This window comes from Rhinolophus sinicus, chromosome 8 (genome assembly GCF_057876585.1).
Source record: "Rhinolophus sinicus isolate RSI-liver-muscle chromosome 8, RSI-T2T, whole genome shotgun sequence".
Taxonomy (NCBI): Eukaryota; Metazoa; Chordata; class Mammalia; order Chiroptera; family Rhinolophidae; genus Rhinolophus; species Rhinolophus sinicus.
In genome coordinates, this window is record NC_142508.1 from 17,534,856 (window position 1) to 17,547,572 (window position 12,717).

Genomic DNA, 12,717 nt, shown 5'->3' on the forward strand with positions numbered 1-12,717 from the left:
TCCCAGGTGGCCACCAAAGGGGCAAACACGTCCTCCCCAAACCCCCGTTACCCACCTCAGGCAGATGGGAACTGGGCTGCACCATGGCACCAGCCCCTCCCAGGTCGCTGAGTACGAGTGCAGAGCAAAGTATTATGAGATGAATCATGGCTTGGACTTCTCAGCAACGTGGGCCAACAAATCCTCTCTTTTTGAATTTAAGTTGGTTTCCTTGGGTTTCTGTCCCTGGCAACTAAAGGAGAATTGACAGGTACAGAGGCCAGCCACTTCCCCGAGCTGCCAAGTGACCCATGTAGGCTGCCCCAGCCACATCTGACTTTCCCCCTTCTTGGTCTCCCATCATTCAGGAGCTCGGTCCCGTCCTCCCTCCCCTACCTGAGCTAGCACACAGGAAAGGCTCTGCTGTCACCTACACCACAGGTGAGTCTGGGCCCATGTGTTCCTGGCCCTGGACCACTGATATGTAATGCCTGTTGCTAATTGAGGTGAAGGAAGGTCCACTTATAGCTACGGTGAAACAGACGCTGTGCTAGGTCATTATCTCATTTAATCTCTAGAACAATGAGCAAGATTTTTTTTTCTGCGGGGTGTGAGGGGCAGGTCCTTGAAATCACCCATAGAAATGATTTCCTTTGATGTGCACCCCCACCCTCCCCAGGACATGGGTTGAAACTGTTCAGTTCCTGCCAAAGAACAGCCCTGTGTCTTCCAGTCTGTGCACCTGTGTCATGCAGGGTGGCCTGCGGGGTCTCAGCTCCCGCTCCCCACATAAGAACGCAGGATGTGGCTAGGCCAAAAAGGAACACCCACGGAGCCATAGGTAGGGGAGTCATATCGCTATAGTCTCGCTGGCAGCTGGGTTGGAGACACAGGAAGCAGGAGCCACCTATCCGCAACCTGCTGTCCACTTCTCTGCAATCTGCAACCCGCACTCTGCTGTGCTAACTGCAATCCGCGCTTGCCAGCCCAGCCACCATCTTCTTGCTAGCCCCCATTTACTGCTAGCGTAGCCACGGCAGTTATATTAGTGGCCAATGGCTCACTGGTTACAGCTGACAGCCAACTAGCCACAGCTGATGACCATCCAATCACAGCTGATGGCCATTTACTACCTGAGCCAGCACCTTTCCACGTGAGGCCGAGAGCCTGGAAACTGCACTCCTGGTTCTGTCCCCACAACCTGGCTGGGTCTGTTATTGGGTTGCATGTTTTTGTTTGTTCGCTCACTTTTCTTTGGTTATTTATCTTTAATAACTTGGTGTTTCTCGAGGCTGATTTGCAGACCCACCCTGACTCTGGGGCCCCATGTGCTCGCATTGTCAGCCCTGTGCTTTGAGGGGGTCCTTTAACCTGAATACGTGGCGGCTGGCTGTGACCAAGCCCGGGCAGAACGGACACCCAGTGCTGGAGGGAGGCCAGCCTGGCCTGGCCGCATCAAACACAAACCGCTCTTCTGAAACCCCTCCACAAAAGGCAACAGAAAACAAAGACTAGGATGCAAAGGTTATTTATTTGGATTGTTTTAAGTTACAAAAAAATCCAATCATGTACATTTTGGAAGTTTCACACTCTGGGAATGAGTCATAATGCCAGGTCTTGTGAGTGAAAGGCTTTAAAACACCCCAGAATTATCTAGGTCATATTTTTCAGAGCAGGTCGGACTCTATCCAACACCAAATGAGTCTCTGCTCTAGAACTTGACGCTGAACCCTTTCAATAGCAAACTTCTTGGCCTCTTCAACATGTCCCTTTTCCTCCCATCTTTCCTTTCTCTGTGTTTTTTTGTAACTTGCTGTTCAGACCTTCATCTTGGTGTCCCAGCACACAAAGCTACAAACAAAAGTCTCCTCTTTCCAGGCAATTCACTTCCCTGACCTGCAAATCGGCCTCGAATCTCCTCTTCCAGGGAGCACTCCTGGCCTGCCCTGCCCAACGCTGTTTGCACCTCCAGAGAGCATTGCTTGGCTCAGGAGGCACTCTGGAATCAGAGGATCTGGGCTCTAGTCTGGTCCTGGCCACCTGTCCGCTCTTAGGATCTTAGGTGTTTTCTTATTTTTTAATTCTTAGCTGTCCTGCTTAAAAGAGATGTGGTACATAGTAATAGAGGCTGACATGCCCCCAAAAGTGAAAATGCTACCAAGTGCAAGCAGGGTGAGTCTGGGGGCCCCTGGGCACTGCCACCCTCATCTCAGCATTTCCCACCTGCTGAGGGCTGCACTGTGTTGCCATGGTGAGACACCCGCCTCTGCGTGCAGGTGAGTGGGATTTTTACCATCTGGAATGTCAGGTCCCTGAAGGCAGGATTCTAGTGTGTATTTGGTGAGCTTCTGTAGCCCATAGCACCAGTCAGGTCTGAGCATGAAGCAGGCGCTCAGTCTTCAAGTTGGTGGCTTTGATCCAAATTCCCTCAGGCAGGTCTACCATCTGTAATGTCATGGCAGCATCATGGCGGCAGGATGGTGAAAAACACACGCCTCTTTGTCCTCCTGAATGTGACCTCTAGTGGGAAGGGTGCACCTAGCAGCCTCACCTGGGTTCCTGGCACTCAGTCAGCAGTGCTGGCCCAGGTCTTGGGACCATGCATTGAAGCCCACAGAGCCCCTATGAATTTCGCCTTCCCACTGGAATAAAAATCCTCCCCGAATGGGTGGGAAACAGAGCCTTTCTCTGGGTGAGAGGCAAACCCCAAAAAGGGACACTGCCATGTTGTAAATCCAGTGTGGGATCAACCCGGACCATTCAGAGGGCCACACCAAGAACTCCTGCTCTGGAGTCACTGTCCCCAGGGCCAGCCCCTCACTCCCTGATGAGACCTCTCTCTAGCAGAGAAGGCCAGAGCTCACCATGGCCCCAATAAACAGCTTTCATCTCCCTCCCTCTGTGAGTGGCTGGCACAATCCCACAATCTGACTGAAGGAGTCACCTCTTTTGTTATTTTCATGAAAACCACACTAAGTGGTTGCAGATGAGAAAATGAGCCCATACAGAGAGTGCATCAAACAAATTTATTCAGAAAATGCGTATTCTGGATCCTTCCCCCTCCCACCAACACATTCCCCACCTCCGGGTGCATACACTGTATATTACACTTGACAAAATTCATCTTCTTCTTTTAAAAATAACCTGGCCCTTGGAGATCTGCTCAGAGCAATGCCATTGCAAACACTGTAATTTAAAAATCAGTCACAGCAGGAACAAAGCCAGTTACAAGAGAGGTAACTGGAGTGCCCTCAAGTCACTCGAAATGGGTTTGCCTCGGCCAGGCCCATTGATGGGACTGGAAACAGAGATTCCTGGAGCTCATCCAGCAAATAGAGCGATGATGGGACCTGGGCTTCTCACAGGAGCATCCCTGGCCCCAGATGACCCCAAAGAGCCTGGAACAGTCCATGTTTTGCCTGAAATCCATGCAGAATAAAAGGGGTAATAAATAAATAAGTGCTTCTGACTTGTGTTGCTGGGAGCTTCCAGCTGTGTGTGGATGTAGCCTTCATGATGCTCCCCAGAATTCTCAGATGGAACCTTGATCTGATGGTCCAAGAGCTTTGCGACCCGCCTCCTGAAATCACCCCGGGTCAGACTAAAGCATGCAGTGAGAGGGGAGTCAGAACAGGGACGGAGATTCGTGAGAAGCCCAGATCCAGTCCTCCCTGTTTGCTGGATGGGCCCCATTCCCAGTGAGCATGGACTCGTGTATTTCTATCTTTGGTTTTGTGCCTTGGAGTTGCATGCCTTTGGAAGGGTAGCGTGGAGGTGTGAGAGACAGTGGACCAGAGGCCTGGATAAAGTATGTACACACCTCTCTTCTCCTGGAGACGCCTGGAAGCCCAGGTTTCTTCTCTCGACTTTGAGAAGAGAGGCGTCCAAGGCTTCAGCACTCAGGGTTGAACTCCAGCTGCCGCAGCATGGTCTGCAGGAACGCCTTCAGCCCGTTCAGGACCACCACCTCTGTGGAGTAGAGCGAAGCTTCCAGGATGCTGCCCTTCAGGGACTGCAAGCCCTCGGCCTGGTGGAAGTGACAGCCCTTGGAGGAGGCCAGCAGTTGGAGAAGGTGTTGGAGGTTCTCCATGTCATTAGATATTTGCATCAAATTTCTGGAAGGCAGATTGATGAGGATCTTTTGGTAGGTCTCCAATAGCTCGTTCATCATGGACAAACCCAGGACAGACTGGAACCCAGGCAGGAAGTCCAAACCAGTAACCATGTATTTGGAGACCGACTGCTGTGTAGAAAGAAGAGGGAGATCAAGAGCTCAGCAAGATGGGAGAGACGTCAATTCTCTAAAGCCCTCTGCCTGTCCACTGAGTGTGGTGGTTTGTTCCTTTCGTTGCTTCTTTTTCCCTTTCCGCACCATCCTGACTGAGGCCCTTATTTCTCGAGCCTAGGTGGCAGCCCAGCCGCTAAGCTGGTCTGCTGGATTTCTGTCCTCCTGCACTTCCCAAACCACCCTGCCCTCCACTGCTACACCAACCTTTGCAGGTTGTTCCCTTCTCCCAGTGGCCTCTACTATAGAACCAGCCACAACTCCCTAGTTCTTAATTGGTTAAGTCAGACCCCAGGCACTGAGGTCCTCCGTATGCGTCCTCCCCCCAGCCATCCTCATTCCCTTTCATCCTCAGCGACTCCATCCCAGTCAAGTTCTCCACAGTCTCACCGATTTAGGGATCAAGGCCGTCCCCAATGGGTGTCCTGCCTCCCTCCTCTTCTCCAGTAACTCTGGTTATCAGGAGGAGTTCCCTTTCCTGACTGCCCATGGCACTCACCCCCTGCACCACACAAGCAGGACACTCTGGACCTGTCATGTGCAGCCTTGTGAAACGACTATTTTGAAAGCAATGAGACTTAAGGATTTCTCTTTATGAAACGCCTAAGACTCTATATAGTTCTGAGCTATCCCTGCTTCTGGCCACCTAACTTCTCCCTGCCCGAGGCCAATGTCAGACCTCCACAAGAGACATGGAGGTCTCCAGATTGCTCCACGCAGGGCGAACGAGCAGGCTTTTAAGGCTGGGGGCCACCAAACCCCACAGCTGCGAACCTTTAATGAAGGCACACTTGGTTTTGGTTCTGCGGGGAGGGTGGGAAGGTCACTTGCTTTCCCTAATTTAATCTCATAATGACCTTGTGAAGACTACATGATAGTCCCGTTACCTACATGATAAAACCAAGGCTTAAAGACATTGAGCAACTAGCTTAAGATTTTAGAGATAGAGAACAAAAGTGTGAAGGTTCATATTTAGTCTTCCTAATTCCAAATATAGGCCTCATCCGGGCAATGGCTGGAGGCCTAGGCCGGAGCAAAGACCCAGGGGGCATTGATAGTTGTTTGCAAATACGTAGAGGGTTGTGTGTAAAAGAGGGTAGCTTCGCTCTTCTGTGTGGCCTTGGCAGGCAGGCCTAGCAGTAACACAAGGCCAGAGCTCAGCTACACCTAGGAAGAACGCTCACTGAAGAGCAGATTCTGGAGATAGACGGAGGCCCAGAGGGGATGCCGCTGGGGTATGGACACCTGCCAAGCCTCCCTCTTGTCCTAGGCACTAGGATTCCAGACAGGGAGGAAGGACAGTAAGGAGGCGGGAGACGGACGGGAGAAGGGAAGAGGCAGCTGTTGGTGCAGAGGGAGGAGTCAAGACCACCGGGCCCGCTGAGGTCCCAGCTTCCCCATGGCCGGCCCCCCTTCTCTTCCTTCTCCCCAGACCGTCACTACCATGTGCGAGATGCCATTGATCCTGGTGATAATCGTCTTGATGAGCACTTTGGTGTCATCCTGGATTTTTTGCATGGGCACAGCTTCAACGCAGGACAGACAGAGCCAAAGGCACAGGAACTGGCACAGGGGTCCGCCACGCATCTTGCTTCCCAGGTGTGCTTCTTGGGCCTGAAAATGAAAGGAACCACACACTTCAGGTTGCTGGTAGCTCAGGAAACATCATACGCCCTGTTAGCAACCATCTTACCGGATGCGGGTAAAAATGAGATTTGCTTTCTGCCCCGGCTAGCGTCTCAGCGTCAAAGACAATTCATTATATAGAAATATATTCATAAAATGCATTCCCTTGGGGAGAGGCAAGGCCCGGTCAATAAAAACACAAGGAGGTGTGCTGCAGGCTGCAGAGCAATAGGCCAGGGCTTGAGCAAATGGACATGGAGGTGACGATGTGACTTCATGTGCTTCAAGGAAGAGGGTGGGCTTTTAAGGTCCGGCTTAAATCCCACCATGTACTAGCTTCAGGACTTCAGGCAAATCACATAAGTGCTATAAACTCTACCTTTTATCCCCTGCAATATACCTATCTCCAAGCTTTAATAGGATCAAATTAGATAATGCATGCGAAAGAGCTTTAAAGGTATCGTGAAATGCACTTTATTACTACCCCGTTATTAGCGATGATGTTACTTGTCCTCCCATTATTCTCACAGCAGCCTCCTGATAACTCTGGGAAGGCATTTATCACTGGCTTTATTACTTCCTCTCTCTCCCACTGGGATCCTGAATCCAACCAGCACTTACAGAAGGTCTGATGATATGTTACAGGCAATTCTAGGCACCAATGCTACAATACTGAGTGACAGATGTTCTCTACCCTCAAGTTGCTTGCAGTTTGATAAACAGATAAACAGGCCATTCCAATTTAGGAAGAGCTTTGCAAGACGGACAAATACAAGATATCACAGCAGTGAAAAGGGGCTTCCTGGAAGAGGTGTCAGCTGAGCAGGATATTAAAGGCCGAGCAGGGGTTAGTAAGAGTAGAAAGTGGCTCTTACTTTCTTACAAGAAAGCACCAGGTGCAAAGCTAGGGAGGCAGGAGAGAATACATAACACGTTCCCCTAGAATATTTGAAACTTTCAACATCATGGAACCATGAATTCTAAAATTAACAATATACAGATCCTTGATTAAGCCACAAGTTTTAATGAGATGCATGAGGCAAAAACTAATAAAGTTAAATGTTTTGCGAGTATGTAGCCAATGACCCATGCAAAGTATATGTGGATGAGCCTGAAATAATAATTAAACGTAAATAAATTTTACATGAAGTTTCTGGAGATGGCAAAAAAGTTAATCTCCATTTTCAGTGTTCTGCCTCATCTGGGTCTTGATAAAAACAGATAATACATTTTCTGTCCATAGGTGGCATTATTAGTAAAATTCATGTCTTGGCAATGTAATAGAAATCAGTTTATATGCTATTCATAATGCTTGATCAAATGTATGGCTTTTTTTTTATCTGAATTTTATAGTAGGGGAAAAAATGAGGCTCAAGGAGATGTACTCACTTGCCCAAAATCAAACAGGTAAGTGGCAGAGCCAGGATACACACTCAGGGCTGCCTCCTCCAGAAAGGCTGGGGTCCTTTCTACCCCACTCCCCAGTTTCTCCAGCCTTTAAAGAAAAGCCCAAATAACAAACCACCCCAATTCCCAGCCAAGGGCAGCTCCTGGGAACTTGGCACTCGGGAACAAATAGCCTGCTTAGGATGAACCTCTGAGATTGTACTGCTATATCAACTTTAAATATGAAAAATACTAAGTAATTTGGGAGGAGGCACTCCAGATATTTTTGTGCTTGTTTTGTCTCTTAAAAAGTTAAAATTCCCTCTACTAACTACTTATTAGCTGAGTAAACATTTCCATCAAATCTTTGTGGAACAGTTAAATAGTGCTAATCTCCCCGTATGATTCCATGGGACCCTTACACAGGTGGACAGCGTCGTGTTCAGGCCCTGCGACTTCAGCTGTGGGCTCTGTCCCGATAGCCGTGCATCTCTGGGCAAGATACTTTAACCTCCCTAAAGCAGCTGTTCCCATCTGTAAAATGGAACTAACACCACCTGGCTCAAAGGGTAAATGAGATGAAACTGTAAAGCCTGCGTGTGTGTGTGTGTGTGTGTGTGTGTGTGTGTGTGTGTGTGGTGAAGGGTGAGGGGTGGGGGAGCAAATGCCAACTTTTCTGAATTGTGTAATTATTGAGCAGGGTTTGAAATGCTTGGGCAACACTACCTATAGCCAACCCTGAATCAAGCATTTGGCCTGTTGCCTCCCCTGGGCCACCTCAACAGGCTGCCTGGTGATTCTGGGTCTTTCTCCTGCTGCACAAGATTGACTCCTATCCTTTTCTATGGTTTATGTCATAATGACACCCTCCTTCCCAAGAGAATTTATTGCCAGATTAATCTGGTCATCGTCACTCTCACATGATGGCCAGCCTGTAATACCTGGGTAGGAAAACAGTTTTACAAGCTCCCTCTATCACCACTGGTAATATGTTTCAGTGGATGCTGAAAATAAATTACAGTTCCTTGAAACGTGGAATTGAGAAGCTGCTGCTAAGTCTGCCTAAGAGGAGAGGCCTGATTTAGGGGAGCTGCATAGGGACTGCAGAGAAAACTGGTAACAGGTCCATCTGAGATCAAAGTGATGGAGAGAACCTGGCCTGCTAGCACACAACACATAACACACATGCTCGCACACCACACACACACACACACACACACACACACACACACACACACACGAGCCCAGCCAGTAGACAAGAGACCTAGAATGCTCTTCTCTGCTCCCTTTCCTCTTCCAACCCCCGATTGGGTCAATTAGTGCCTCTCCCAGGAATTTAAAACAGGGCTTCGGAGGGCCCCGTTTATCTCAGAAGCTGTGGGGAAGCCACGGTTGTCCTCGAGTGCATGGAGTAGCTGAGAAAGACCAGGTCCAGCCAGCCACGGACAGGTGGCTGTGGTCACTGCCTACGCTCTCTCCTGACCTTCCTCCTGGTGTCTGACTGTTGGTTCTGGGCCCTCACAAGGCTCGCTGGCCTTCCCTGTTCTTGGTCTCCCGTATGAGATACTCTTTTCCACATAAACTCACTTGAGTAACTTCCAACTTTCTGAATATATTTTTCATCCAGGAGACATATAGATACACACATATAAGAGAAACAAGTATCAAGAAATAAAATTCACCCGTATTCTGGGTGTACTGTCGAGAGTCTCTGTTGTTGTTTTTTAAATGTTTGTGGCAATATAGAATTTGAAAAGCACTGAGCTAGCCTGAGTGGTTTTCTCTTATTTGTAACCAAGAGCCTCATTTGAGAAATCATGTTAACATCATTAGCGAGTAGACAGGGTGTGGGTGAGGGTATATGCTTCCTATTCGTCAGGAGCTGCCCTTAGATCTGATCCCACCAGGGGTAACAAATAATGTTAATTCCTGTGTTAACTCTGATCAATTGTTAGTGGCTCCCTTGGAGCACTGTGTGGAGCGGGATCTGAAGCTCTATCCAGACTCAGAGGGAGAGGGTGCCACGATCAATCAGGGATATTTGCCAGGCACCAGAGTGGTGGGCATGCCACTTGTTCCAGCATCTCCCAAGGGCCTGGCACAGAGCAGATGCTCATTACATATTTGTTGAATGAATAAATATTTCCCAGCCCTGATCTTCATTGTCTAACCAGGTGAACCTCCCTCTACAATGGTTCACCTGTCCCCATCTAAGTGTCACATCCTAGAATTCACTTTTTCCCAGCAGGAATTCCTAAAGGCTTTCTTCATGAAGACAGGAACTAGCACCACGTGGGCCTTCAGCTTTCTGAGTTCTGCTCCACCTTGACTGTCACCCCAGGTGCTCCCTGCCTTGGTCACCGTCATCAGCCCGGCTCCTGCTCCCGTGCTCTAGGCCTCTCGCCCTTCTCAGAGACCTCTGCTCTGCCCTGTGGCTTCTCCCCTCTTCTTGGCACTCCCAACCTGGGGCTCCTGAGTACAAATGCAATATGTGCACAGATGGGGACGAAAGTTTCTATGGGGTGAGATGTTGGCATCGACACTAATCATGGATTCAGTTCCTGAGAGCTGATAAACTGAGTAGGAAAGCCTGTAAAATGCAGTCTTTTGCAGTTTGCTGAGAAACAAATGAAGTAAGTGTGAAGGATTGTTACACATGAAGTAAGAGCAAAGGATTCCATGGGCCCAGGCACCACGTATGTTGCTTTTAAGCCCAAACAACCTCTCTTTCTATTCTCTGAGACAACTGTGTAGACAAAAGAATGTCAAGGCTCTTGGCTGGCAGTCCAGGACTGAGCTGCTGCCACTGGAATCCTACCACTGGCGGGGATAGGGCCTACTGATTGCCTGAATGCAGGAAAATGTGGCTCATTTTTCTTTAAATCACAGGCATGCTGTTCAGGATGCATACACCACGCGATTCTACCTCCCTGGAGCCCCTTCTCTCTCCCTGACCCCTATGCTCCCCTGGGTGGCATCTAGGCTGGCGTGGGGACAATGACCCAGGTTCTGCGAGGCAAGCTCTCCCATGTGGCCACTTCCACACCCTGCATGGGGCCCTCAGACACAGCAGGCATCTGCCTGGGGCAGACTGGCAGAAATTAATTGCAATTTCCCTGGCTCTGTCCTTGGTGCTTGGAGCCGTTTCCTGGAACAGAGGGGGAGGAAAATATTTCCCCCAAATACCAAGAAGAGTTATTTTGGGCATGAGAGATACAAAATATGAGAAGGACTCCTTTGGCCAACATGGAAACATTCCCCTCAGCCTAATGTCCTCAATTGCTTGAAAAAGAAAGAACCTAAAAGCATCCACTGTTTTTCTGTTGCCTTCTCCCCCTACCGAAGAGAGAAATGGTCAGCTTGGCCATTCTGTTCCCTGGACTTTAGAATGGGAACGACAATGGTTCTGCAGACTAAGGAGATTGGGTCCCTTCTCTCCCACCAGTCCCAGAAGCCTGCTGCTCACCGCAGAACTCTATAGAACAAACACAAGGGAGCTGAGAGAGGTCAATTCCGACAATGGGGCATCATGGAACCTGTGCTCCTGGGGTGGTGCTGTCAAGGGGCTGCCCTCGGCCCCACCTCCCCCGAAGACCACCTTTCCAGCAGAAAGTAGTCATCTTGTCTCTATAAGCTGCCATTCTCACATGACACCCAGGCCGCTCGTCACACTCAGGTCTACTATAACTATATTTAAGGAGTTACTTTTCCAAAGTGCCACCATCTTTAAGCTATAGAACTAGAGTGTAAAGGCGACCATACCCACAGTGAAATCTCACCCGAGCCAGGAGAGAAGGCAGGTTATAGGAGGACCTGGTAGGTCTCATCTGGGGCCCACCTGCCAGGAGTGTGTATTTGGCGATTTTGGCTGGAGAAGTGGTAATGGTGAGAAACGTGAGTAACAGACCTTTCCCATGACTTGTTGTTCTGTCTCCCCAGAGAAACCCTATTTTATACATCATGGAGACGGTCATTTGCACAGCTTTGAGAGCAGAAGTGGTGAGTCCCAGCACAATTTCTCTGGGAGATTTGGGTTCTTCCTGATTCTTATTCTCCCCACCTCTACTCCACCACAGTCCTGAGCCTGGGCCTGGGCCTTGTATGGCCCCTCCAATTCAGAGGTCAGGACTCCTGCTGGAAAAGTATGCCTGATTTCTTATTCACAGAGCAAGGCTATATCTAGTTTTCAGAAACTGAACCTGGTTTCTGTGTCCCCTGACCTTCAACTTTATCTCCCTACCCCCAAATAGGAGCAGGGTACCCTGATCTTTGGTAAAGTGTTGAAAGCAATTTGCAAAGCATCTCAACAGCGAGCTGGCGGCTCTGTCTCCTGGGGCCCTGGCTGGCTCCCTGAGCAAAGATTCCTGCCCCGTGGGCACAGGCACAGCCCAGCCCAGCCCAGCTCAGCCCAGTCCAGTTCCCGGCCCACCAACAGCTTTCCCTCTGGTTAGATAGATCACTGTGCAAAGCTATCACGGTCCAGAATCAAGCCCTCCAGCCTGCCCTTCTCCTGTCTCAGTTTCCCCAAGGGCCCGGGGTGAGGTGGGCAGCTGCGGCCTGCCAGAGCGAGCTGTAGAGAAGGAAAAAGGAGAGTGCTGGGGGCTTACCTCGAAACTGCTCCACCGCAATCGCTGCGGAGCTCCATGCCTGCTCGCCTGTCTTATAGTCTCGCAGGCACAACTTGCGCAACTGCCGGGCAGGCCTGGGCGCACCCAGAGCGCCAGCTCCCGCCCCACCCCGTGGGCAGCGCTGAGCCGGGCAGATGCGGGCTCCGGGCCTCGAGAGAGGGCTTCTGCTGTGCCAGGAGTCACGCGCACACCCTCGGGTATGCCAGCAAGTTTGGGGACCGCTGGCAGGAGCGAGAAATCCTCGAGGTCCCGACAGAAGCTCAGGCATGGCTTCGCACCGGCCTCTCGGGACGGGTGTCTGTGGGGGGGCTTCTGTCAGCTAGTTGGGGCGCGGACCGCACCCTCGCTGGCCCGTGGAGCAGATAGCAAGGCCCGCATAGCCAGCTCTGCCGGGCGCAGGGCTGCGCTACCCCCAACGGGTCTCTGCAGCCAACGCGGTGCTCAGACCCGACGGCCGTGGGCGCCTGGAGAGCCGTGAGCCCAGCGCCCCCACCTGGAATGAAAGGGTTTGCTTTCTTTCCCTCTACCCTGTTGTGGTTCGCCCGGAAGCCAGCTTCCACGGCTCAGGGCAGGTGGTCTTAGGCTGGCATGCCCTGGAGACAGCGTCCCCTGGATATGAGGAGTCTGCCCCAAGGTGCGTTCGCTTTGGAGGCCTGATACTCTGGGTGTGCAGTCCTTCCCCAATCCAGGGTTTCCTGTGTGGAAAGGACAGTGTCCCAGACAGCAATATGTTCCTCAGCCTGTGAGTTGGGTGGTATCATCCCCGGGCTTCAGGGACGAGGATACTGAGGTCCAGGGAAATTAAGTGACTTT

At 50.5% G+C, this 12,717-nt stretch overlaps 1 protein-coding gene across 2 annotated transcripts; it reads right to left on the minus strand.

The window, feature by feature from the left end:
- Window positions 1-2,993: 2,993 nt before the first annotated feature.
- On the minus strand, window positions 2,994-12,292 carry LEP (leptin). 2 transcript variants are annotated; one of them, XM_019757141.3, is made up of 3 exons: window positions 11,884-12,287; window positions 5,708-5,878; window positions 2,994-4,222 (listed from the first exon to the last, which is right to left on the minus strand). In XM_019757141.3, exons 2-3 carry the CDS (start codon window positions 5,849-5,851, stop codon window positions 3,872-3,874), a joined length of 495 nt encoding a protein of 164 aa, XP_019612700.1. In that variant the 5' UTR covers window positions 5,852-5,878; window positions 11,884-12,287; the 3' UTR covers window positions 2,994-3,871. The 2 variants fall into 2 exon arrangements, with proteins under 2 accessions (XP_019612700.1, XP_074172284.1); XM_074316183.2 differs by having other exon boundaries at window positions 3,017-4,219; window positions 11,884-12,292.
- Between the last annotated feature and the right edge of the window lie 425 nt (window positions 12,293-12,717).

What these genes read in the sequence shown, in the direction of transcription:
- LEP (XM_019757141.3), bottom strand. Translation starts at nt 5,851, where the DNA reads ATGCGTGGCGGACCCCTGTGCCAGTTCCTGTGCCTTTGGCTCTGTCTG. An exon ending in TCAATGGCATCTCGCACATG is followed by an intron (nt 4,223 to 5,707) that starts GTAGTGACGGTC and finishes CTTTCTACACAG; the next exon opens with CAGTCGGTCTCCAAATACAT.